General features: G+C 42.4%; 1 protein-coding gene across 1 annotated transcript in view; it reads right to left on the bottom strand.

Annotated features, from left to right (window-relative positions):
• Positions 1 to 10516: 10516 nt before the first annotated feature.
• The window catches only part of IQSEC3 (IQ motif and Sec7 domain ArfGEF 3), a 65032-nt gene continuing 48750 nt past the window's right edge, over positions 10517 to 26798 (bottom strand). Inside the window, exons 7-11 of the mRNA XM_070947128.1 lie at positions 23173 to 23272; positions 16246 to 16407; positions 11976 to 12068; positions 10675 to 10718; positions 10517 to 10591 (exon numbers count right to left, since the gene is read on the bottom strand). Coding sequence (XP_070803229.1) covers positions 10517 to 10591; positions 10675 to 10718; positions 11976 to 12068; positions 16246 to 16407; positions 23173 to 23272 — 474 coding nt within the window. The remainder of the gene's footprint in view (positions 10592 to 10674; positions 10719 to 11975; positions 12069 to 16245; positions 16408 to 23172; positions 23273 to 26798) is intronic.

The following is a 26798-nucleotide window of genomic DNA, read 5'->3' as shown; positions in this document are numbered from 1 at the left end:
AGAGTGGAAGAATTGATACGATCTGTTGGGAGAGAATTAAAAGGATGTGGGAGCAAAGATACAGATCATGTCACCCCCGTCTCCAAAGTCAGGTGTATCCTGCAAATATATTTGCAAGAGACTATCTTTCTCTGGCATTAAGTGCTGGAGGCAGAATAAATCTTTACATAGTCTTCCAAAAAAAGACCCCTCCCCAAAGACACTCGTTATTTTCTTTCCTGCTGTTCTTCTGGAACCCAATTAGATTCAACCAACAGAAGTGATTAGCATTGCCAGTCAGCTTGTGGTGAGATGGGCAGCAAATAAATAAATAAAACAAACAAATATTGCCACAAAACAATGAAGAACCTGCCCTGTTATAGCTCTTCCTTACACATTCTCCTACCCCAAATCTCTGCTGTGTGATCCAACTGCAGTCCCAAGGGGGCCTGGCTTAGTTTTTGCACCCCAAACGCAGCCAGGTTGATTCAAGGGGATCCATCATCAGTGTGTCCCAACATTTTGCTTTGCTACCCATTCTGGTAACATTAAATTCTATCTAGGTATAAGGAGACGTTTAGCTAACCTTATAAAATTGGGCGCTCATGTACATCCTTGTCTAATGTCTCCCTGGATCTCTCCTATGAAAACAGTCCTTGCATCTCCTATAAAGAGACTCCTTCCAAAATGCAATAATAACTATGTGAAGATTTGAAAGAACAGGAATCCACTTAGGGGTGGGAATGGCACAGCAATTCTTGCCCCCAGCATAATTTTAACTCGCATTATTTGGAAACTGAATGCAGAGCTCTCTAACTGAAGGCAACTTTTCCACTTCAGTTACGCTTCTTAAGTAGTGAAGAGATGCTATTAAGACTCAAGTTAAGCCAGTGTTGTTTTTAATGGCGTTATTTGAGCCAAAGACACAATGCTTCACGGCATTGGGATGCTTCACAATGTAACAGTAGCAGCAATAGATGTAGAATGATTTCAGATGAAGGAACAGCTCGCCTCCAGAAATCGTGGGCACTCCATCATTGGATGTTTTAAAGGTTTTATTATATCCTGCCTAAAATCTTCGGATTGTGGCAAAAAAATAACTATGGATGAATAAACAAATGAATACTGATTTAAGTGTGCTCAGAAGCCTTTATTGAAACTAGGAGGCATGTAGATAGCTCTTGACTTCTGCAAATATTTCCAACTGATTTTTTTAAAAATCTCCTTCTCTCTGATCTCAAAAATTTATAAATTTGAGGAACTACAGGCAGGGAACGTATAAACTTAATCAAGAGAAGTGGGGAGAATTGAAATGTAGCACACAAGAATGAATCTTTCTAAAATGAAGGTCGTCTTGGTGAGCCTGAGTTTTCGTCTGAAGAGTCTCCCAAAATACCAAGGCCATTTGCTTAACCCTGTTAATTACTAACTTCATCAAAATGGCACAGGCTGGGTTTGGAGAGCAGAAACTCAGATCTGATCTTAGCGTTCTTGACCCTCCAAACTTTTCGTTTTCGAAATGACACAAAACAGAATGGTGTGTGTCTGTGTGTGTGGAGTGAGGAGGGCAACTTTTCAGCTAAAAGTCCTTATGTTGAATATTTTCACATCACCCCAAATCTATTATTAATTATCTTGATCTCTTACTTGTCTAAGAATTCCACATTCTCTTAAATATTTAATTGAAAAAGCAATCATTTCATCAAGTCCACTAATGTTTTTTTTCCACTTTTTGTCATGTGTCAAGTGCAATCTAATTTATTTATTTAAACACCTCCTTTTTTCCCCGATGTTGCAAATGACTTACTGTGTGGAAATAAAAACATCTTTGTCTCCTAAGGAGCTTCTCCTTCTATCAAGTTATAGCGTTTTCCATCCATCCTGGGCCTAGCACAAAATGTATTGTCCCCGTTGTTGATCTCTTTCTTGTCTCTGTTCTCAATCAGTCACAAAACTTCACTCCAAGGTCATAAGTGATGAAATCTAGCTCTCGAAGAAACCTAGTTTCTAATGACCAAAAGAATAAATTGACTGAATGGACGAGGGTTGAAAAAGAAAACCACAAAGCTCAGCAGATGGCAAATGGGATTGATTTAAAAAATAAATAAATAAATAAATAAAACCATGAATGGGATTTCATTCATAATGCAACCGGTGATGTCATATGGGCAGTCATTTTAAACAGATTGTAAAAATATAATGAGACATGCTATCAACGCTAATTGGATTTGAATTCTCAAATTAATTATATTTGAACTTTAGGAGCAATTGGGAAAAGGTATATTTGGACATACACAAAATCCTTCAAAACTGATCTGAATCCTTCCGGATTAAGAAGTTGAAATTGTATAATTGACTTAAATTGACTCTTCAAGTCAAATGTTTGTTTTTGCATGATTTGCTTTATCTCTAAGGCTTTCCAGATTTGACCACAATCCTAAAGAAACAAATGCCAACCCACAGTGACAGAATTACTGTAACAGAAATGCTGTTAGCAACCAGCTGAGGTAGACTATATTTCCCGATGGACAAATGTCTATGGAGAGTCTCATTCATTTAGATAATGGTTGTCCCAAAGGTACTTTTTCAAAAAGGCAACTGGATTTTCTTGGATTTTTTCTCCTTTGGGACTTCCAGAGGGAGAAGCCATAGTGCTCTCAATTAGAAGAGATTGTGTGATTTCTCTTGCATTACCACAAGAAATCATGGAAAACATGAAGGGTATAAAATCAAAAAGGACTCTTGGACACATTTATGAACAAAGCAGAACAATTGCACAATAGAAGTCCTGACTGCATGGATCTGGGTGTTATTGAGCTTGACCAAGCTCTACAGTACTGATACTTCCATACCACAGCAGGCCCTGGGCTTATCAGCATAAGATAATTCAGTGTTTGGTTCAACATCAGTGAACATTTTTGTTTCTGTCTCATGTGGAAAGAAGAAAACCGGCTGTTTTTCCTCATACCCATTTCTTTATAAGCAAACAAACAAGTCAAAGATTTAATTTCCCCCCCCCTTCCAAACACCAAAGTTGATCTTCTTAGTTAGGTCTCTCAGGGAGATGAAGTAGCCAAGAACAAAGTTCTTAATTAATGCTGCTGCTCCCTCATACTTTTTCTAAAAATATGGTAATGGCCTCATTTAATATCATTATGCAGATCAGCATCATTGATGGAGCTTAAAAATCTTTCATATCTTTCTGGAGCTTCCCACCCAGCTTGCCATAACCAACCTGAACTTATGGGCTCTACTTACATGGCTGGCTAACTGTGACCATGTCCTCTTCATTCACCTCAATATATCCAATTTGTTACGAGTTCAGAAAAGCAAGGCAAATAGTTTGAATGATGAGGTGCTAACTAACATCCCTCTTTTCTCTATCATCTCCATAAAGGTTTCATTTCTTTCTGTTGCAAATATTAAGGCAGGTGAAGCTGATTAATCTAAATCAAGCACACCAGAAGCATCTGGAATATGAACCAAACATTTTCCCTCCTTATGTAAACCTAGGCATCAGGACAATGACCTAAATCAGTGTTTCTCAACCTGGGCAACGATGGACCTCAGGTCTTGGAATTCTCCAGGCAGCATGCTGGTTGGAGAATTCTGGGAGTTGAAGTCCACCCATCTTTAATTGCCAAGGTTGAGAAACAGTGCCCTAAATTCATATCTGACAGCTCAGAATGCAAAAGGAAACATTCTGAATATAGGGAAAAGCCTAAAGTAGGTCTCCCTAGTGTGACATCCAAGGCAATCAATGTGTTAATATCTGACAGGTTTTCCAGCCTTGTATACTCAAAGAAAAAAATTAAAAAGGAAAATTGGCGTGTTATAAAGAATCAAACTCTAAACTCAATCGTTATTTCCAACAGTATCTTTGTGGCACAAATAGCTTTCTTTTAAAAATCCAAAGAATAGGCAACTGATGCTAAACGCTTAGGTTGAAAAACTGAAAATTGGCAAAGGAAAGCAAGGATAATAGCCAATATCTGATAGTAGGGGAGCTAGTGGGCATTCTATAAATTAGCACTTTTTAACTGAGCGTTGTTCTCCTGGGATTCAATTTGTGGTTGGAGAGCTCTAAAATCAATTGTCTCCTACCGCATAGACAATGATTTAATTATTAATTATGTAAAAACAAAAAATATGACCTTTTCGGAGAAACTTTCTAGACACAGTCATAGGTAACAATTAAATGGGAATGATAATGAACAAGTTCAGGCCTTCAAATACCTCAGAAATGTTTTTCATGCAACCAGTTCATGGAGGGCTCAGATTCAGCCACTAAAACAGTTTTTCTCAACCTTGGTAGCTTAAAGATGGGTGGACTTCAACTCCCAGAATCCCCTAGCCAGCAGCGCTGGCTGGGGGATTCTGGGAGTTGGAGTCCACCCATCTTCAAGCTACCAAGGTTGAGAAACACTGCACTAAAAGGTCAAAAGTGAAGGTGCCTTATTTTTGTTTTTTTCACACCATGGGAGATAATTCCATACCTGGTGGACTAGTATCACAACTGTCCCACAGCTGATAGAAGATAATATTTGTAGCTGAAGGCTGAACTGAGAGATCTTTGGTGCTCTCTGAGCTTGGTTGTTTTCTTACAGATGTTTCATAACCAAACTAGGGAACATCATCCCTTACCTAATGAAAAATGTCAAACAACCAAGCTCAGAGAGCACCAAGGACCCCACTGTCCTACAGCTTCCAAATATATGCATATAAGAACCTAGGACCTTTAGAACAATCAATCTTCCTAAGGAACCTGATTTGGTTTCCTTGTTGTGTTCCTAACTCAACTCTTCGGACTGAAGCTGACATGGTTCCACTTAACACTTATGCCTGGTAGTTACTGGTTCAAAATAATTTTCAACCCAGTTTGTCTGGCTTAAGACAAATTCCAGATTTCTTGGCAAAACTTACTTGGTGCCACCCTAATCCATTGTGGATTTTTCTCCAATGTATTGATTCCAGTGGGATTTGATCGGGCCAAAGTGTCTTTCAAGCTATGTGCCAGATACATGGCCCTGTAAAACAATTTTAGTTAGGCTCCATCATATGATTAATACAGTGAACCCACAAAAAAACGTTGCTCCTGCATTTTACCATTACAATATTGTCCCTCAAAAACACCAAAAGAGTGTCAACTTGCAAAGCTTTCAAGTTGCCATGAGCAGGAGGGAGGGAGAACTGAAGTGAATTCCATACATTTTTCTGATCGCAATCAGAAGGAGGGTGTTAGGTTTCACAGCTAGCCAAAGTGATTAATTGGAGAATGTGATTTATGACATGGCCAGGGGGGGAGGGGAGAGACAGGGTCATAGGGGAACGTAAATCTACGTGGGGTCAGTCCTGACTGCATCCGAGTATTGCCGGAATGGTGCTCCAAATAAATCACTATATTTCCTTTGAAGTTTGGATTATGGCTCATGAATTAATTAGGGCATCTTTCGGAAACGTGACAAAGAGTTTTTACTCGCTCCCCTCCATTCTCTTGAAGGAAGGTTCTATATTATCTTTTAATCTACTATCTTTTGATAGTATCAAAAGAGCTGTGGTTTTATTCTTGTGGAGAGTGGGAAATTGAAACTGTGGGACATGTATTGCCTTTTTTAATATATAGACATCTATGAGAAATGTATATTTCTCCATTTATAACACAATACCTGGACAGGCCAGTGGTTGATTACCTCAGTCTCAGACCAGGTAGCAAGAATTTCAGACAATGCAGTCCAGTTTTGTGTCAGAGCTACGACTGAACATAAACATCTCCAGGTGAGGTGATTGATGCTAAGCCTTAACTAGACTTCCATAACTCAATATATACCTTTTTTTTTTGTCTTTCCTTCTTTCCCCCCTCCCTTTTCCCCCATTTCCCTTCTTTTCCTTTTAAATTTATAAGCATATCACTTTATGTTTTATTTTGCCATTTCTTTGTTATTGTTGCTTGGAGCATAATAGTGTTAATCCCAATTAATCCTAGCAGAGCTTCAGCAGGTATCAGACTTAATATAAAGTAGCATAGCTCTACATTCTCATAATGTTTTATGGTATCATTTATGGCCCCTTTATAATTATCTGTCCTGGTTATTTATAGAATTTAGATTATTCATTGTAAAAATTGTAAATTTATAGGATTCGCTTGAGTTTTAATACTTCTGCTCAGTAATTTTACCGAAATAATTTTATCTTTGCCTTATTTTATTCTATCAAGATGACTTTATTTAGTGTAATTGTTATGTTATTGGTTCTGTGCTGGTGTACGAAGTAAAATTGATGGATTGATTTGAAATTCCTTCCCTCAGCTTTTTTTTTTTTAACACCCATCACATGTTTTCAACATTTCAGTTCTGCCCATCAACTTAAAAAATGCAATCTTTAGCCTATATTATAACTTGAGTTGCATTTTCTTACCATACATCAGGGGAGGAAAATGATGGCCCTTTTGTGACTTATAAACTTCAATTCTGTGATTTCTGGGAGTTGAAGTCTACAAGTCATAAAAAGGCCATCATTCCCCATCCCTGCCTTACATGAAGAAAGCATAAATCTTGACTTGGGGGTTAAAGCAGGGTGCTTCCAAAGCTGAAATTACCCCCTTCTTTCAGAATTTAATCACTTTTTAAAAATCTGGAACAGACTGAAAAGCAGGGTATAAAATAATTCAGTAAAAATTTGAAGAGCCTTTCATATTGTCCAATACTTTCAGAAAGTGGCTATGCCTCTATCTTTTCCTCCAATTTCCCCCAACAGGTGAGGCACGATCCACCCACATTCAGCTATAAAGGTGTGTATTTACAGAGCTCTCTCATTACAATGAAGACTTTTTTCCTTGTCCAAAAATGAGTCTGGATTTTGTGTTTAGCAGCAGGGTGGGGTGGAAGAAGGAGCGTCCTCCATCTTCTGCTTCCTCTTCTGTTCCGCTTGCGAAGACAGTGTGAAGAAGAAAGCATGGTGAAATGGCACAGATTTTCAGCTCCAACTTAGCAAGCTGCAGTGATGAGGCAACAGCGTTGATAACAGCAGCTAGAGTTCTTCAACCTCAACAAAATGGGCTATGAAAGTCAATACCACCCCACCCCACCCCAATAGATAGGTCTGTTTTGGTCAGAAACATATGAAATTCAGTACTGGTGAGAAAAGGTCCTATCGGAAAAGGTAAGGAGTGGGAGACAGGAGGGCAAGTGAAAGCAGAAGAAAGAGGAAGGCAAGGAACCTCTCAGAAGTAGGATGGAGGGCAGAGAGGACAGAAAAGGTATGAGTTTGAAGCAGAATGGGGAAGAGGCTACAAAGGAAAAATCTTCTGAAGCTCTCATAGGGCTCCTTCAAAATAGAATCAGTTTAGAAGAGGTAATAAAGAACTAAAGATTTTGTGTGTTTTTATCACAATCTGTACTCTTCCTCTTCCTCCTCCTCCTCCTCCTCCTCCTCCTCCTCCTCCTCCTCCTCCTCCTCCTCCTCCTCCTCCTCCTCCTCCTCCTCCTCCTCCTCCTCCTCTTCTTCTTCTTCTTCTTCTTCTTCTTCTTCTTCTTCTTCTTCTTCTTCTTCTTCTTCTTCTTCTTCTTCTTCTTCTTCTTCTTCTTCTTCTTCTTCTTCTTCCTTTCTTCTTTCTTCCTTCTTCTTTTCTTCCTCTTCTTCCCCACATACACTCTCTCTCATTTTACTAAAAAATAAATTACAAACTAGATATTTTCTGAAGACAGAAAAAGAGTCCCAGGCTAGGTCTGTGCTGTTTGGCTACTGCTGGTAAGGGCTGCTACACTAGACTGCGTGAGCCACTGGAGCATCTGCGTCTGTGAAGCAAGGAACTGGGGGGACAGGTCTGGTGCGGGTGATTGTAGGGTGGTGGCGGAGGTGGAAGCGGGGGCTGATGAATGGTTTTCACCGGGGTCCCTTGGAGCCCGCTGCCTCGACAGTGCAAGGGTGTAGAGTTGCAAGAATCGGAGGACACGTAGCGCGTCAAAGTCTGGTTGAGGGCCGGCTCCATTCGAGCGAGGCAAGGCTTGTCCAAGACTATAACTTTGACAATCTGCTGACACTGTACAAGGGTCCCCGCTGAGGCAGGGTAAGAGGGCGCCAATGCTGCCTCCAGCCTTTCCCGTGCCACATTAGGATGTGTGCTGGGCTCCACTCCACTCTCGAACCCCGGGAGAGAGTTGTGCTGGTACGTTTGAAGCCTGTTGTGAATTGACACCTAGTTTAGAAACAGTCAAAGAAGCATTAAATGTTACAAGACTTCTTCCCAGCTGCTTCTGCAGGCTGCCCTTCACCCATCCCCACCGCCAGGTTTTTTTTCTCCAAAAGCCACAGCCCAGCTTAAGCATTGCTCCGAAATCTCCCACCTCACCCCTCCTTTGACCTCTCGTTCCCCCACTCCCACAGGCACACCTTCCCCAGGTTTCCTTCTTGAGCTTCATAACAGCGAAGGCAATAATGCTATATCCACAGACAGCACAACCTCAACCATCCAGGTGGAGTCAATACAAGTGGCACCCAGAGCAAGTGGGATGAAAAACGTAAGCTTGACGTAATATACGCTGAAGGCATGAGCCCACTGCCTCTCATGCTATCAAAAAAAAGCCATCTTGTTACTCAGAGTTTTAAATGTTCGCTTAGATTTTTTTTATTATTTTATGCCCCTATTTGTCTTTTGCTTAGAAGAAAGGCAACTGGGAATTAAGTCTTTCCAAATTCTGCTTAATGCAGGCATATTTTCAGATAAGCTGTGCTTTATGACTGGAGTGCTCAGAAACTCTTACATCATCTTGCAGTCCATAGGCTAACAAGGCAGAAAGAAGAAAGGATAATTGAGGTTGTACATCTTTGTGGGGGGGGGGAACGGGGACGGGCGGGAGATGAGATTTGCTGACATTCAAGGAAAGACTTGAGCTCTTCCTAGCTCGTGTCTTTCTGAGCAGGAAAGTGGCACACATGACTCACTACTCTGTTTACAAAAGGAGAAAATTAAAAAGGGAAGAGGGGGGAAAAACAAAACAAAAACCAAGCACAAATCTGACATCGTTCAGCAAACTTGCAGCTCGCTCTGATCCACTCAATGGTTGGCAAGTGAAAGGAAATGATTTTTTTTTTTAAATCTGCCCCCAAAAGGAAAAGAAAAGAAAAGAAAAAGTATCCATCCAGTTTGTACAATGATTTAAAAGAAAAGAAATCTGATGAAATGGCAGCAGATCAGGTAAATCTCAGAGAAAATGGAGATGTTTGTTTCTGCTGAGGAGGGAAGGGGAGGAAGAAGGCTTGGGGTATCTTGAAGCGAGAAGAACCCCAAAGAATCCCTCAAGTTCAGTTTGTAAACAGCAACTAAGATGGACTGGAGTTCCCTACGGAAGGAATCTAGGGAGCCAATGGATGAAAGTTAAGAGAAAGAGTTTCAAAGAAGCACAGCTACCCAGTAGACTTGAGGGAGTAAGGCTCAACAAGGAGTTGGAAAATGAGATCCCTTTTGTGGAGGAGCAGTGGCAGATGGGGTGCCCTATCTGTCTAATTCTGGAATTCTAACCAGGATAAAGCTTTATGGACGGCTTCCTTGGGATCCTGAAGTGAAGATCTCTCCACGAAGAGGTGTCTGTTTTGACTCAAAAATGGAGATGCCTGTTCTTGTAGGGCGTTAGCACCCATGCTGCCAGAGTAACGAGTTAGTTTTTTATGAAGCACATTATGAGGAGCATGGCCGGAGCAACAAATATGCCCAGAGGGGCTGTTTTCTCAAAGGCTACAGAAGAGAAACTAAGTATAAGGTGATGGAGCTTGGTGTCCGTTAAGAGGTTGATGGATAAATGAATTCCCTGCCCTTAGAGGTAGTTGTGGCATCTCCAGAGAGAGGGAGATGCTGCTGAATGAGTCTTAGGAGAGTTTTCCTGGTGAATGGGAGTCCTTGGAAGTGCTCTTATATACTGCTTCACCATGCTTTGCAGCCCTCTCTAAACTGTTTACAGAGTCAGCATATGGCCCCCAAACAATCTGGGTCCTCATTTTACCCACCTCAGAAGGATGGAAGGCTGAGTCAACCTTGAGCCTGGTGATATTTGAACTGCTGAACTGCAGCTAGCAGTCAGCTTAAGTAGCCTGCAGTACTGCACTCTAACTACTGCACCACCTTGGCTCTTTCCATATAAGGATCTTTTGCCATATAAGGAAACACAATACCATATTGTCTAGCAATCTCTCCCAGGTTAGGGAACATCTGGTCTAATCTTCCAACCCCCCCCCCCCAGTGAATCTTGCCCAGCCTGCCACCAACATGGCACCAGCATCTTGGGCAAAAGAGCTATGGAAGGAAAGATCAGATGAGCAGTGAGGATCGGGGAGATTTTGCAATGATCGTGAGCTGCCGGGGGTTCATCTCAGCTCTGTCTCTGATTTCTCCTGAAAGGGTGCTGGGTGGGGGATGAGGAAGGAGCAGGTTAGTTTCCAGAGTTCGGCCGCTGGCTCCATGAAGGATGTGTTAACAATTAGAGAAAACGGCTTGAAAAAAAATGCTTTGAAGTTTAATCTGGATTTGAAAGTTGTATTACCCGTCCTAGCAGTAACTTTTTATTGTATCTCTGGAAATTGGTAAAATTGTCAGTCTGGCAGGGGAGGCATTGATTAAAACCTGAGAAAAGAAACAACAGAGAATGTAAGAAGGGCTGAACTGAGGGAGAATTACTTACCTCCACAGCTGCGCATTCTACTTACCTCCACTGTGTTCTCCGGGCCTTTTTCTCCTAAATCTTTTTTGCCTTTGAAAATAAAAGAGGACTTTCCTTCAGTGGTGCAACCTACTCTTTCTGCCATAAGTTAGGATAACTGTTGGTATTCTATATTGGGCCAGATTCCTTGGGCTTGCTAAGCTTTTCTCCCTGTTCATCTTCAATCAATCTACCTCACAGTCAAGGCAAGTCAGTTATTTTTGGCATCCTAGGCAGAAAAACCCACAAGTTCACTTTCCTGGCAGCAAAAATGCAACAATAAAATAATTGCCATCAGTTATTTGCTGTGTCACATCAACCTAATGAAATCCATGATACAGATGTCTTCTTTTACTTACCGCCATTTTCTTATTTATTTGGAGTTCATACCCAAACTTTCCACCTGAGAACAGGCTCCTTTTGTGTCCTATCACAGAACCCCTGTGAGACATGTTGAGCTACAATCGAGTAACTAGCTAGTTAGTAACTAGTCATTTTGTGAGCTTCCAAGATGGGAGGTTGAGTTTAGCCTGGGTTTCTCCATTCTCAGTCTAACATTTTAACCAATATTGGTTCATTAAGGCCTGGTCATATATGTACTGTTTCTATCCTTCTTTTCCTAGTCAAATATTAAAAGGAAAATTACTTCCTGGAACTGAAAATATAATTTTGAGAGGAAAAAATAAAATATGTTGGCTTATCCAGGATATAGATCAACTGGGTATATGCTAATGTAACTTTCAGCTCTCCTCCTCCAACTATAGTTTGGTAAAGATAGTATAATTTCCCTAATCTGCCTTTCCAAAAAGAATGATTGAATGATTACTGAATCTATTTAAGAACCTTCATTCTTTTAGCCTAAAATAGATATCTTCATACATCCTGCCTAATTTAATGACTATATGGCAGCACTTCCAGACTGGTGAAAAGTCCTTTGCTACAAACCAGTCTACCTAGTTTAATATAAGGTTTATCCTTTTTGCTTCTTCCCTTCTCAGGGATGACCTAGTTTGGGGAACGTCAGCATTATGAAATCAGATAATATCAGGTGATAAGCTTTTAATTCTGATCTGGAAAATCCCCAATTGTGGGGGAATGGCATGGCATATGGGATTGGTTCTTTGAGAAACATAGTTATTTTGAAATGACATCAGCTTGGGGACATTTCAAGGATAAGATCTGTTATGTTATTGCTCAAGGTTGCTTTGTCCTTCCTTTTCCTATGATCTTACTTGTGGTTATGAGGTGAGCAAAGAAGGACTGATTGTTGTTCTAGGTAGGGAGTGAAGAACCTGGGAAAATTCTAACCTGCTGGAGATCCGTGCTTGAATTGCATTTCCATCTGAGCCCCATTGGTTTTTAAGGAAAGATTCTTTGCCCCATGCTGTTTCTCCAGCTCCCCTAAGAAGACATGGGGATGGGGGAAGAGGAGGAAGGTACAGAATATATAATGGAGAGAAAGAAAAAGAAAGATGAAAACAAAAAAAAAACAGAGCCATAAAAACCAGAGGGATGTGACAAAGAAAAAAAGAGCAATCATGTCTGCTAGATATTGTAGGAGGAGAGTCATGTTAGTCTACGGTGGCAAATAATCAGGAGGAATCTGGTAGCACTTTTCTGTCGTACCCATTTTATTAAAAGTCATAAGTTTTCATGAGCTGCAGTTCACTTCATCTAATGCACAAAGTGACTAGACTAATGTAGGATTTAAATTGGGTTGAGAGAAGTAGCAAAAAGAAGAGAAGAAGGGAGGGTTATGGAAATGCAGGACAGATGAGAGGCAGATTATAAGTATCATTATTATCACCTAGCTGTATGACCTGGTCTTCACCCTTGACTCCTTAAACTTTGGCAACAACATATACTTGCAGATGAGCATCACAGCATGAATACTCAAGTCATATGCCAAATTCTCCATGCCAACCTAGAATACTGCTTCCTCGGTTCTTGCCTCCTAAAACCCCTCCTTTACTTGAAATTCACTGATGACATTTTCACTACATGGACCTATGGAAAAAAAAGCTCATCAAATTTTATCAAAGCTTCAACAACTTCCAGCTCACCATCAACTTTAGTAGCAGTGCACTTGAACAACAAGTCCATTTCCTTGATGTCCTAGTAACAATACAGAATTGATATATAAACATCACATTACACATGAAGCCTACAGATTACCTATGCGTGCTTAAATGTTTCGGGTTTCTACCCACAACACACTCTCAAATCTATCATCTTTAGCTAGGCTCCGAGCTATAATTGTATTTGTTCTAATTCATTGGATAAGAGATGCTCGTTCGATGAAATTAAGCCAGCCATTCGGGAGACTGAAACCCACTCACCTAGATCAACAGATACATCAACAGAACCACATCAATTCCCAGTTCTGTTAAATGATAGATCACAAAAACAGAACAGAATTCCAGTGGCTGTCATAGCTCAACTCACTCAAACAGATTATTGATAAATGACATTATTAAGACCGGTAAATTACAATCAATGCTGGACAGCTTTCTAAGGAACTGTGTAGCACAGGGGTTCCCAACTCCTGGGCCATAGTCCACTACCATTGCTTGAGCACTTTGGAACTGGGCTGCGGAAGTGGCGTGCGAGTGTGCATGTATGCATGTGCATTTCTACTTGTGCAAGTGTCAACCCTGAAGCTGACCTGATTGAAGCCATTTTGACCGCTTCAGTGTTGCCACACTGGACCTGAGGGATAGGGAGGGGGGATTTGAGATAGATGGGGTTTTGTAGCCAAAACAAAATACTTTCTCTTGGGAACCAAGGACATTCTTCACACCTGGTCGGAGGAAGCCGAAGTAATGCCACCCTGTGGCCAGTCAGGAGTGCAATTGGACCATATGGCTGTGTGTTTTGAGAAAGTATAAAATGTTTAATTACTTTTAATTTAATTTACTTTTAATTAATCTGGTGAAAACCACGGGAACCTTCAGAGTCGGTTTTCACCAGATATGTGCCAATATGATCATTCCAATAAAAGTATTCTTTGAGGAATCTACCTGCCTCGGAGTCTCGCTTGCTATGGATTTATTACTTGGAACCCTGACAGTGAGCAGTGGGTGCATGTACTTGATGCTTGCGCCAATGGAGTTACATGCACTTGCCCACCACTCACACAGAACCATACTCTCCCCCCTCCCAGCTGGTCCACAAAATCGGAAAAATTGGGGAACTCTGGTGTAGCCAATCTAGACTTGCATACAAACCATCCAACCTGAAGCAGATTCTCTCATCAGTATTCAGAAACAGGGAGAAAATGATATTAAGATGGAAAGCAGACATTTGGCCCCATATTCATTTCAACAGCACTAGTATCACAGGCTCCAAAATGCTTCACCTATAAGGTTAAAGGTGCCTTCACTTGCTCTTCCTCCAGTGGGATATATGCCATCATCTGCCAGCAATGTCCCTCTGGATTCTGTACATCTCAGACAAACTTTGTGCAAAAGAATTAATGGGCACAAGTTTGACATCAGCTCTCAAGACAAGGACAAAGCAATATCAGAGCGTTTCAGCCTCCTAGGATAATTCACTACAGAATTCAAACTAGCCATTTTGGGAAAAAAGAAACTTTAACCGCACCATTGGGGGAAGCTACTGTTGGACTCATGTCCAACAAAAGATTTCAAGCCATCTCAGAAGGCCTCAACAAACACAATAGGTTTTTTTAGCACAATTGTTAATTGACAAGAGTATTTATAACATGCATCTGCATAACCAATCTGTCTTCCCCTGCCTTCTTCTCCTCCCCCCCCAATTTAAATTCTCCATCAGCCTAGCCTCTCCGGGCATCTGTTGAAGTGAGCTGCATCTCATGAAAAGTTTTTATTAAAATTTGCTGGTTGGAAAAGGTGCTAGCAGGCATCTCCTGACACAGGGGCAAAGCTATAGTCTATCACAGTGAGAAAACACCCGGTTGGAAAAGATAGAAAATATACCACCTGAGTGCATGTACGTGCGGGCGCACACACAAACACACACACACAAACGCAAAATACAAATGAAAGTTTGGCCCGCTTCTACTTATGCTTTGACAAACATCAAGAATTCTAGGAAAGCTATCTACATTTTAGGCTAAGATATTACAAGTGGAGTAGATTGGGTAAAATACCCACAATCGGGGCAATGACATATATTTCTTCTCCTGGATTTGGTGTGTGCTCCTTGAGCCAAAAAGTAGGGAATGACAAACCCAGAAGTGCGACTTCTCTGAATTTGCAAATATCTGTTTCCAGGATGAATTTTGATTCTGCAAATTTTGCTTTACCCCACTGTGAATAACTGTAGCCGTATCCAGAGAGCTCTTCAACTGAATGGATGCAACAGTATGTGGGGAAGGGATATTTTTGTGTATGTGAGGGGAAGTATTATTCAGTAAGTAAGTAATGAAAAAAGAGGAACTCGCCGGATTGTGCAGCCAAGCAGTTAATTAGCAGTCACATTAGGAGCACATAATCCATATAGCATTCCAAAAATGATGCCAGGTTTTCTGATACACATAAGTCCCGGGTGTTATTGTATCGGCATACTGGACTCATATGAACTATTCCAGCATACATTTGTTTTCAAATATTCTCATTATTTTCTTATCCATCTTACCCATTTCCAAAACCAAGGGAGTAATTTATTTACTGGTTCCATGTGCAATTATTGATAGGAACATAGGAACATTGTATCTCTGGCAAGCTCAATGATTCTGTACCTTACGTTTGCCTGTATATACCACATTAGGGTCATAATAAAAGTTGACTCTGGTTTAGCATGGTGTTTGAATTCAACCACTGGGATTCATAAATGATGGTTTACAACTTAGCACTGTGTATAAACCACAGTTAAAACAAATAATACCTTAGACCAGTGGTTCCCAAAGTGGGGCCCACACCCCACAGGGGGGCAATTTGATTTTTCATGGGGGCAATTTGATTTTTCATGGGGGCAATTGGAACCTTGTTTAAACCAAGTTAATGGCCTTTTAGGCTTCCTCCTGTGAGTAGGAATTCACTTTTTGAATAGTAAGAATTATATGTCATGAGGGGGAGGGGGGCATCAGGATTTTCGAGATGCTTAGGTGGGGCATGGCCAAAGAAAAAGTTGGGAACCACTGGCTTAGACCAAAGGTTGAACTTGGGATGTGGATTCAGTAACTCATAATAACTTTTTTGTTTATAGTGGGGAAAGAGATTACCCCAGATAATAATGTTCCTATATTCCTATATTTATTATGAAGAGAAAAGAGAGAGAGGAGAGAGAGAGAGGAGAGAGGAAAAAGGAGAGAAGAGAGAAGAGAGAGGAGAGAGAAGAGAGGAGAGAGGAGAAAAGAGAGGCTTAGAAATTATAATGAATACTCTAAAACCATGTATGTCTGCAGTTGAATGAATACAATTTAAAACAATGACTTTTCTGCCTTCATGGAAATGTTCCCCCAGCCCATTTTTTTTTAAAAAAAATCTGAAATGGCGTCTCTATCAATGATAAGCATAAAAATACAGAAGACACGGACATATGTACATACAGACAGAATGACTGCATGGAGTCTGGAACACGCTGGGAGTCTTACATTCAATTCGAATCTGTTCTAGCTCCATCACCTCAGCTATTGATTCTTTGAGGTCTTCCACAAACTTTTGCATTTCTTCAGCGTTTAGGGCACAGAAATGAAGCACCTGTTTCTTCTCTGAGCCTGAAACTGGAATCACCAAAGTGATACCATGGGGATAGTCTATGAAAAAGGAGAGGAGGAAAAAAAAAAAAACAACCTCTGAAAATATTAGTATTGGCTTCATATATTATTAAAAAAAACAACAACACCAAACATCTGGGTGGGATTAGAAAGTGGACTGGAGTGGGTGGCCAATAATAAATCCCTCTTCATCATCACTATCACATGCAATGAGCATCCTAGAATATAATAACAGAGTTGGAAGGGACCTTGGAGGTCTTCTAGTCCACCCCCCTGCTTAGGCAGGAAACCCTACACCACTTCAGACAAATGGTTATCCAACATCTTCTTTAAAACTTCCAGTATTGGGGAATTCACAACTTCTGGAGGCAAGTTGTTCCACTGATCAATTGTTCTAACTGTCAGGAAATTTCTCCTTAGTTCTAAGTTGCTTCTCTCCTTGATTAGTTTCCACCCATTGCTTCTTGTCCTGCCCTCAGGTGCTCTGGAGAATAGCTTGACTCCCTCTTCCTTGTGGCAGCCCCTGAGATATTGGAACACGGCTATCATTTTTCCCCTAGTCCTTCTTTTCATTAAACTAGACATACCCAGTTCCTGCAACCATTCTTCATATGTCCTCTGATCATCTTTGTTGCTCTTCTCTGCACTCTTTCTAAAGTCTCAACATCTTTTTTACATCATGGCAACCAAAACTGGATGCAGTATTTCCAGTGTGGCCTTACCAAGGCATTATAATGTAGTAGGAACAACCTTGAGGAATAGGAGGAGGAGACACAGCCAAGGCAACTTTCAGATCAGTGGTGGGTTGTCCCCGGTTCGGACCAGTTTGCAAGAACCGGTAGTAAAACTGGCGGGAGGCTCTGCCCACTGACCCGGACGTCATCAGGAAGTTTCTGCGCATGCGCAGAAGTGCACATACGTGGTCCCATTGCGAACCGGTAGTAAAGTAAGTAGAACCCACCCCTGGTTCAGATCAATGAAATCTGAGTCTAGAGCAGAAATGTAATTTGGGAAAGCATCTCAGACGTGATGCTCAATAGTTCTACAAAAGGTAACAGGTAGGAGTGGGGGAAGCGTATTCAGACTCGTAAGATCTGTTACAGTAATCTTATAGTAAAAGTAGTCCTCAGTTTAGGACACTTTGGACCAGAATTTCTGTTGCTAAGCAAGGCAGTTGTTAAGTGAGACATGCCTGATTTTGCGACCTTTTGGCCATGGTTGTTCAGTGAATCACTGCAGCTGTTAAGTGAATCACATGGCCATTAAATGAATCTGGCTTTCCCATTGACTTTGCTTGTTGGAAGCCAGCTGGGAAGGTTGCAGAGGAGCCCCAAGATGTTGCAACCATCATAAATACATGCCAGTTTCCAAGTGCTCAAATGTTGATCATGCGTTCATGGGGATGTTTGTGTGAGACCAGTCATAAGTCAATTTTTTTCAGTGCCATTGTAATTCTGAACAATCGCTAAAGCAGGGGTGTCAAACTGGATTTCTTCGAGGGCCGGATCAGCATTGTAGTTCTCCTCCACGGGCCAGGCCAGTGGGGGGGGGGGGTAGGGAGACGGGGAAGAGACGCCTCCTGCAACACCCTGCCAGCCAAAACAGGGTGTGTGTGGCTCCCCGTGCCCTTTTGGCTGCCACAGGCATCACGGGCCAGTCCTTTGTTATTTCCAGACTGGCTCTGCGGGCCAGATTTAAGCACCCCATGAGCCAGATCCTGCCCACAAGTCTTGAGTTGACACCCCTGCATTAAAGGAATAGTTGTAAACCAAGACTTGCCTGTATTAGCATTTACAACTTTAGTTTCCTAGTCTGGTCGATCTTGAAGGGCTAACACAATCACGATCACTTAAAACTAACCCATTTTCACATGTGAAAATGTGTAGTATTTTTTTTTAATCCAGTCTGTTATTTCTGTTGTCTCCAATCAAAATACCTCTGTCGTTTCTAGATAGAAAAGCAGATACTAAGCGATATGTCTGCTGTAACCTGAAAAAGCCATTGCCAGGGTAAACAATGCTAGATAATTCATTTGTCCTAGATTAAGAGGACCTTGGTGGCGCAGCAGATTAAAGTGCTGTTAAATAACACCAGCTGCCTGCAATTACTGCAAGTTCGAATCTCGCCAGGCTCAAGGTTGACTCAGCCTTCCATCCTTCCGAGGTAGGTAAAATGAGGACCCGGATTGTGGGGGCAATAAACTGACTTTGTATAAAAAAGAACACCGCTTGGGGGGGCCGAAAGCCCTACTAAGCAGGTATATACAAAAGTATGCAGGCTATTGCTTAACGTATTGTAAGCCGCCCTGAGTCTCCGGAGAAGGGCGGCATATAAATTGAACCAATAAATAAATAAATAAATAAATAAATAAATAAATAAATAAATAAATAAATAAATAAGGCAAGTTTTTGCATCCTCCAGTTAATATGATCACAAGCACGTTTAATGGGTACGTTAGATTCCCCCCCCCTTTTTTTTTAAATCAAGGATTTAAGGATCTTCTACAAATAGCAGAGAACAAAGAACCGATTTGGATTTTGGTAGGAAGGCATGGGACCTGTGTCTATAACAAGACACTTTGCAGCAAGTATACAATGTAATTTAAAGAGAAGGAAAGGAACGTTGCCATGCAGATCTTCTTTCTGAACTTAACCTTAATAAAGAGAGACAGATTTGGCCTCGTTTCTGCCAAACAACTTCTGAGAAACAGTTTTTGTTCCGGAAGCCTTGCATGTTCAAGAATCATTTGCCATGATTGGTACTCCGTTTCAAGATTTGGGGGACGCCACTGTGCAGTAAATTAATTCTGGCGACTCTATTCTTTTGTTGCTTTCTGCCGTTCGCTGCAAGAATCAAATAAGTCCTGACACGGAGCTCTATGTTTGGAACTTGGATGTCTTTTTCATTAGAAACAGGAGCTGTGCGGTGTGGGGTTATGCAAGTGTGTGAAGAAGGAGTGTGTGTGTGTGTGTGTGTGTGTGTGTGTGTACTTCCATCAGGGTAGCAGTATTAGGAAAGAGGATTCAAGTGCTATAATGTAAGCCCATAATAGAAGAGATGAAGTTTTGGAGTCCTTGGTGCTATCTGAGTTTTCATTGTTTCCTTGCAGACTTTTCATTGCCAAACTACGCACTGCAATATCTTCAGGGCAAGCATCATACAAGCATTACCTGTATTTCTCCATTGTTTATAATCATTGCATGGTTTATTACAAACTGAGGTGGCGCAGTGGTTAGAGTGCAGTACTGCAGCTACTTCAGCTGACTGCTAGTTCAGCAGATCAGCGGATCAAATCTCACTGGCTCAAGGTTGACTCAGCCTTCCATCCTTCCGAGGTGGGTAAAATGAGGACCCAGATTGTTAGGGGGCAATATGCTATTTAGTATACTGTCTTTGGTGTAAGCCGCCCAGAGTCCTCAGAGAGTGGGCGGTATAGAAATATGACTAATAAATAAAATAAAATAAAATAAATAAATAAATAAATAAATATTATAGATCAGCTGCTTCTGCTGATCATCGGCTGCCAGCAGTTTGACAGATCGAATCTCACCGGGCTCAAGGTTGACTCAGCCTTCCATCCTTCCGAGGTCGGTAAAAATGAGGAGCCAGATTGTTGGGGGGGGGGGCAATAGGCTGACTCTGTAAACCGCTTAGAGAGAGGGCTGTTAAAGCACTGTGAAGCGGTATATAAGTCTAAGTGCTATTGCTATTATCAGAGGAGAAGGAATTGAGTACCACCGACCTCTCTTGGCTTGATCTAAATACAGTCTTCTCCGCGTTGCTTTCTCAACAAAGAGTAGAGAATTCTATATTGCAAGCTCCCAGCTCATTCAGTCTAAAACGGAATCACATATTGGCAGGCTCAAGCCCAAAGACAACACCGCAAAATCCAATCGAGTCCAATCCTTTATTCGCTTACACCTAATGGATAGAATCAGAGCAAACTAAAGGCACAACCTTCTAAACTACTAGTTAAACAGGAGCCGCAGTGGCGCAGTGGCTGGAAAGCGGTATTACAGGCTAATTCAGCTCACTGCCAGCAGTTCGATCCTCACCGGCTCAAGGCTGACTCAGCCTTCCATCCTTCTGAGGTCAGTGAAATGACCCATATTGTTGGGGGCAACATTCTGATTCTCTAAATCACTTAGAAAGAGCTGTGAAGCACTGTGAAACAGTATATAAGTCTAAATGCTATTGCTATTGCTATATCCGGAGGGATTCTAGGGTGTGGCTATCCTAAGCATCTTCACTCCTCCTCCATCCGAGTTAGATGTGCAGTCTCTTAATCAGAGCCTCCCTCTGATGAGATTTTCTACTATCTCCCTGGGAAAGTTCCAGGTTGCCAAAAATTTCTCTCCACCGATTCTCCAGGTTCACATTCCATCACACATGCTACACACAAGATGTAGCATAAGATGCTACACACAATCATTTTCACTCCTGAAGCTCTGCATTGTTTGAAAACATCAAGGAAGTCAGCTTTCACTTCATGCAGAATTTGTGCATGTCCCCAAGTACTTCACAGTGCTCCACTCCATCGTGTTTTCATATGCATCCATCACAGACTTCCGTTCTGTGTGCATTTTTAGTTTGCAAGACACAGTTGCTAGCATATGTTAATTTGTGCAGACAAAAACAAATAAATAAAGGCAAAGCCACTTATGCAACAATCCTGAAATCAATTAGAAAGCTCCCTATAAAACTGGAAGTACAAAACAAATCACAGTCAAACTGAGGAAGTTTTTTTTAAAAAAAAATGAACTGAGGAAAATGTATATAAAGCAGGGGTGAAATCCAGCAGGTTCTGACAGGTTCTGGAGAACCGGTAGCGGAAATTTTGACTAGTTCGGAGAACCGGCAAATACCACACTCTGGCTGGCCCCAGAGTGGGGTGAGATTGGAGATTTTGCAATATCCTTCCCCCAGGAATGGGGAGGGAATGGGGATTTTGCAGTATCCTTCCCCTGAAGTGGGGTGGGAATTGAGATTTTGCAGTATCCTTCCCCTGCCATGCCCACCAAGCCACATCCACCAAACCAGAACCAGTAGTAAAAAAAATTTGGATTTCACCACTGAACATCACCTGACATCTGTTTCAGCATAGCAACATGAATTTGGGGCTCAATTGTAGTCGTAGGTTGAGGACTACCTCAGTTGGAATCATGGTTTAAAGGAGTTTAACCAGTCAAGAGTCTGTGATAGACAAACCAACCTTTCTTCAAGCAGTTTTGATTCATTCGTTTGTATCTCATCCCAAAGGTGCTTTTTCAAGAGGCAACTGGACTTTCTGGTTTTTCTTTGAAGACGTTTCGCTTCTCATCCAAGCGAAACGTCTTCAGAGAAAAACCAGGAAGCCCAGTTGCCTCTTGAAAAAGTACCTTTGGGACAACCATGACCTGGATGACTGAGAATCTCCATAGACATTTGTATCTCATGTTTCCTTAGGAACATAAGGTAGCATGCTGTAGTCAGCTATATGTCTCGGCCCGTGGTGAGTTAAGTGATGCCGTGTCCTCCCTCTCGCAGTGCCTGGAGGCTGTTAGGGGCTGGATGGGGAGCAACGGGTTGAAACTAAACCCTTGCAAGACCGAGTGGCTCTGGGTTTGGGGTTCGTTGGCTCAGGGAGAATTGCCACCTTTGGTCTTGGATGGGGTGGCATTACCCAAAACAGACCTTGTGCGTAATCTAGGGGTTTTCCTAGACTCACAACTCCTGCTCGAAGAGCAGGTGGTGGTCGTGGCCAGGAGGGCCTTTGTGCAACGGCGGGTTGTGCGCTAGTTACACCCTTTCCTGGACCAACAGTCCCTACTCACAGTCATTCATGCCCTAGTCACTTCCCATCTTGACTATTGCAACACACTCTACAGGGGGCTGCTTTTGAAGAGCATCCGGAAGCTCCAGTTGGTGCAAAATGCAGCAGCCCACATAGTTTGTGCAGACCCCGGTGTGCACATGTATCACCTCTCCTGAGGGAGCTGCATTGGTTGCAGATTTGCTTCCGGGTGCAATTCAAAGTGCTGGTTGTCATCTTTAAAGCCCTTCATGACTTGGGACCAGGTTATCTGAGGGACCGTCTCTTGCAGGTCACATCTACCTGACCCATCAGAGCGGGGAGGCAGGGAATGTTGCGGGTCCCATCCCCGAGGGAGATACACCTGGTGGGACCCAGAAGAAGGGCCTTCTCTGTGGTGGCTTCCTCTCTCTGGAACATCATTCCCCCAGAGATTAGAATGGCCCCCACTCTAATACTTTTCCGGAAGGCGCTGAAGACCTGGTTCTGCCAGTGGGCCTGGGGAACCCAGAGCGGGATGGAGCCCATTAAATGGCTCGTGTAATCTGCTGTCACTGGGGCGGAGGGTGGGTAGCAGGTGATTTTGTTATACTATACTATATTGATTGATTTGATTCTTTTGCTTAGTTTTTATTGTTTTAAATGTGGTTTTATATTCTGTAAGCCGCCTTGAGTCGCCATGGACAAAGAGGTGGCAATATAAATTCAATAAATAAATAAATAAATAAATACGCTACACTCCCTTCTCTTGTTGTTTATCCATCAACAACCCTATGTATTCGGTTGGGCTGAAGAGAAGGAGTGGCCCAAAGTCACCATGGTAAGTTTGAATTAACACTGGGGCGGGGGGGGTGTCCCCAGTTCAGTTTCTAAATGCTAACATTCACCGTAACTAGAACACCACATTTGCTCTCCCTCCCAAATGATCTTTTTTCTACAACCCATGAAAGACGACACATTTATCCCCTCCAGCGTCATCAGGCAAAGAGCCAAGTAGACTGTGATAAACTTACATTCATTCTCAAACAGATGGAACTGCATTCCTAAGAGGCCGACTGACTTGCAAAATGTGTAGGTTGAAGAGCTTTTCTTCTTGGGGCAAAGCTTGAGAATCTGTGAAAGGACACAGACGAAGAGAGAGAGAGACAGACAGACAGACAGACAGAGACAGAAAGAGTCTTTCAGAAAGATCAGCAAATGACAACAGGAAAGTTTAAGGTCCAAACGCCACCATTCAACTACAGTATGGCAATCAGAATGAGATCCTAATGGGAATATGAGCGGTGTGAGGAACCATACCCCAAAAAGATGGGGCATGGTGAAAGAAAAGAGTAGGGCTAAAAAACATGCCTAGTGGGATCCAGTCCAACCAATAATCAGGTCTGACCCTACTTAGATTTTGAAGATAAGCCAGGTCAGCTAAGTAGTAGCTTGGGGGGGAGGGGGGCGAAAGCCCTACTAAGCAGGTATATACAAAAGTATGAAGGCTATTGCTTAACACAGTGGTCCCCAACCTTTTTATCGCCGCGGCCCGCTGAGCGCGCGCAGGGGTGGGGCCACGGCCCAGGAGCCTTTGCGCAGGCCCATTGCGCACGGCCCAGGAGCCTTTGCGCAGGCCCATTGCGCACGGCCCAGGAGCCTTTGCGCAGGCCCATTGCGCACGGCCCAGGAGCCTTTGCGCAGGTCCATTGCGCACGGCCCAGGAGCCTTTGCGCAGGCCCATTGCGCACGGCCCAGGAGCCTTTGCGCAGGCCCATTGCGCACGGCCCAGGAGCCTTTGCGCAGGCCCATTGCGCACGGCCCAGGAGCCTTTGCGCTGCAGCGTTCCTGTCCCCCGGCCGCTGCACGGCCCGGTGCCAGGTACTCCACGGCCCGGCACCGGTCCGCGGACCGGGGGTTGGGGACCACTGGCTTAACACATTGTAAGCCGCCCTGAGTCTCCAAAGAAAGGGCAGCATATAAATCGAACCAATAAATAAATAAATAAATAAATAAATAAATAAATAAATAAATAAATAAATAAATTAAAATAAATTAAAATAAATTAAAATAAATAAATAAATAAATAAATTAAAATAAATAAATAAATAAATAAATAAATAAATAAATAAATAAATAGTATCACATGCTGGGTCTAAATGAATTAAGGCAGTCAATCAATTCTGATTCCTGCCTTTAGTTTGATGATAAAATCTGAAGGGACATTGGGTTGCACATCCAAATCTAAGTTCAATGAAATTCCAGGGTCTTACATTGTGCACCCCCAGTGTAAGATAAAAGGGCAGTGTAGTGTAAAAGGGGATGCGGTGGCTCAGTGGCTAAGACGCTGAGCTTGTCGATCAGAAAGGTCGGCAATTCGGCGGTTCGAATCCTTAGCGCCGCGTAACGGGGTGAGCTCCCATTACTTGCCCCAGCTTCTGCCAACCTAGCAGTTTGAAAGCACGTAAAAAATGCAAGTAGAAAAATAGGGACCACTTTGGTGGGAAGGTAACAGCGTTCTGTGCGCCTTCGGCATTTAGTCATGCCGGCCTCATGACCACGGAATCATCGTCAGACAGCGCTGGCTCTTCGGCTTAGAAATGGAGATGAGCACCGTCGGGAATGACTAGCATATATGTGCAAGGGGAACATTTACCTTTACCTTTACCTAGTGTAAGATATTTAGGCGTGTCACCCTTCAAACTCCTTGTTGTAGCACAGGGCTGTCCAAACCTAGGCAACTTTAAGACTGGTGGACTTCAACTCCCAGACTGGGAGCTGAAGTCCACAAGTCTTAAAATTGCCAAGGATGGACAACCCTGTTGTAGTGCAAGCAATCTGCGTGCATTTTTAAAATTTAGAAATAAAGACATGGGAATCGCAGGGGACTAATCTGGTTTGGAGTCCTGCTATGAGAAGGGGCTGAAACTCTTTTTTCCTAACTGTGTTTTTCAAGCCATATCAGACTACCACTAACCCCCTATCAGCTCCTTGCACTGGAAGGAGCATGTGAAAGTTCCTTCCAATGTAAGACTCAGGCACAGTCTGGGGGTTGATGGAATATAGGACAATCCGTGTGGAGAATGATTGCAATATGGGAGTTCAAGAGTTAATTCCCTTATCCTTCCTTCTATCTGGTTATGTCATACATATCAGTTCTTTTTTTAAAAAAAAACAACCAACCTCAAACATTCACACAGTTCCGAATTGCACAACGGTTTTATGTTCGTCTTGCCTGGAAGAAATTGTTTTAGCTTACAGTCTTGCGGTACTGAGAATAGAGAAGTGAGTGAAAACCATGCTGAAGAGTGGACTTCTATTATCTCCTCCTGAGGGAATCCTGTCAAATCACACTTGTCAATTGCTTGGATGTTTTATCTTAGCAGTTTCCCTCCGATCCTTTAAAATGAAACAGAGTGGATTCTCTACACTCCCTTTACCCAGTTTGGCAGTAAAGATGGTCTTTTTGGTTGCTTGATCCACTCACTCTTTCCTTACACTTTTGAGGATACAATGAGCGATGTGTGAGCAAAAAGGTAGCATTTTGCTTTCCTGGGTTTCTCTGGCTTTATCAACAGCTGGCGTCATACATTTAAGGCAGGGGTTGGCAACCTTAAACACTCAAAGAGCCACAAAGGCCCTAACCGGAAGCCCCCCGTTCAATTCTGGAGCCGCCCGGAAGTCCGGTTCCCCCCACCATAGAGTCTCCTCCTAGCACGGCGTCCTTTTTCCTCTACCTGTCCTAACCGAAAGCCCTATCAATTGTGGAGCCGACCGGCAACAGGGAGCCACAGCAGAGGGATGAAAGAGCCACATGCGGCTCCAGAGCCCCAGGTTGCCGACCCCTGGTTTAAGGCCTTGGCTTTAGGTATCAATGTCTTATCTCAGAGCTGTGCTTCAGAGGGGGCTTCTACCCACTCAGATTCTAAATCTGTATGCACTTATCATCCCACTCTCCAAAGGCTTCTTAATTGGGTGGTAATTAATCTGCTCAGACAAGATGCTTTCTCCCTAAAGGGAGCAAACGTGACTATTCTCGGTCAACAAACTCGCAACTTCCAACTTACAGTAGTAGCTGAATTTTCTTCCCAGCCATCAGAATATGGGAACGGATATAAACTGTATCTGGGAATACCCAATTCTCAAATTTCATTAGGAAAACAAACAAACCAAGCTCAGCAGTAATTATAGATTGGCCATAATAATATGTGAACAACTCATTAGAAACACCATTAGGCTCCCTGAAGCAGGGAGTATTATAAACACTGTTTCAGTATCTCTGGCTTAGGCTACGCTCTACAAAAACTGTGTTGCTTCATCTAGGATGGCATCAAAGATAATTGAGAACAGATCAAAGTACCAAGTTTGTCAATTTTATGCTGATGTAGAATGGAATTTCCCATTTCTTAATCTATTTATCTTCACTCATTCATCTGTATTCATATTTGGGAAATGTATATGGCCGCCTACTTGCTCACAGTGACTCTAGGTGGCTTACAAGCAGTAAAAACACAGTATAGAAAATAATAATAAAACAACAACAATCCCCACCCCCAGTGGTGACAATACACACCGTCAAATGAGCCATTTGATGGGCTCCGTTCCATCTGGGAGACACGAACATCCAATTGAGGCTATGCTGCATGGACTAAGTTAAATG

Source organism: Pituophis catenifer, unplaced genomic scaffold (assembly GCF_029215685.1).
Source record: "Pituophis catenifer annectens isolate HBS135680 unplaced genomic scaffold, rPitCat1.0.hap2 SCAF_7, whole genome shotgun sequence".
Lineage (NCBI taxonomy): Eukaryota > Metazoa > Chordata > Lepidosauria > Squamata > Colubridae > Pituophis > Pituophis catenifer.
The sequence above is the reverse complement of the archived record's forward strand: the minus strand, read 5'-3'. Positions and strand labels throughout refer to the sequence as shown.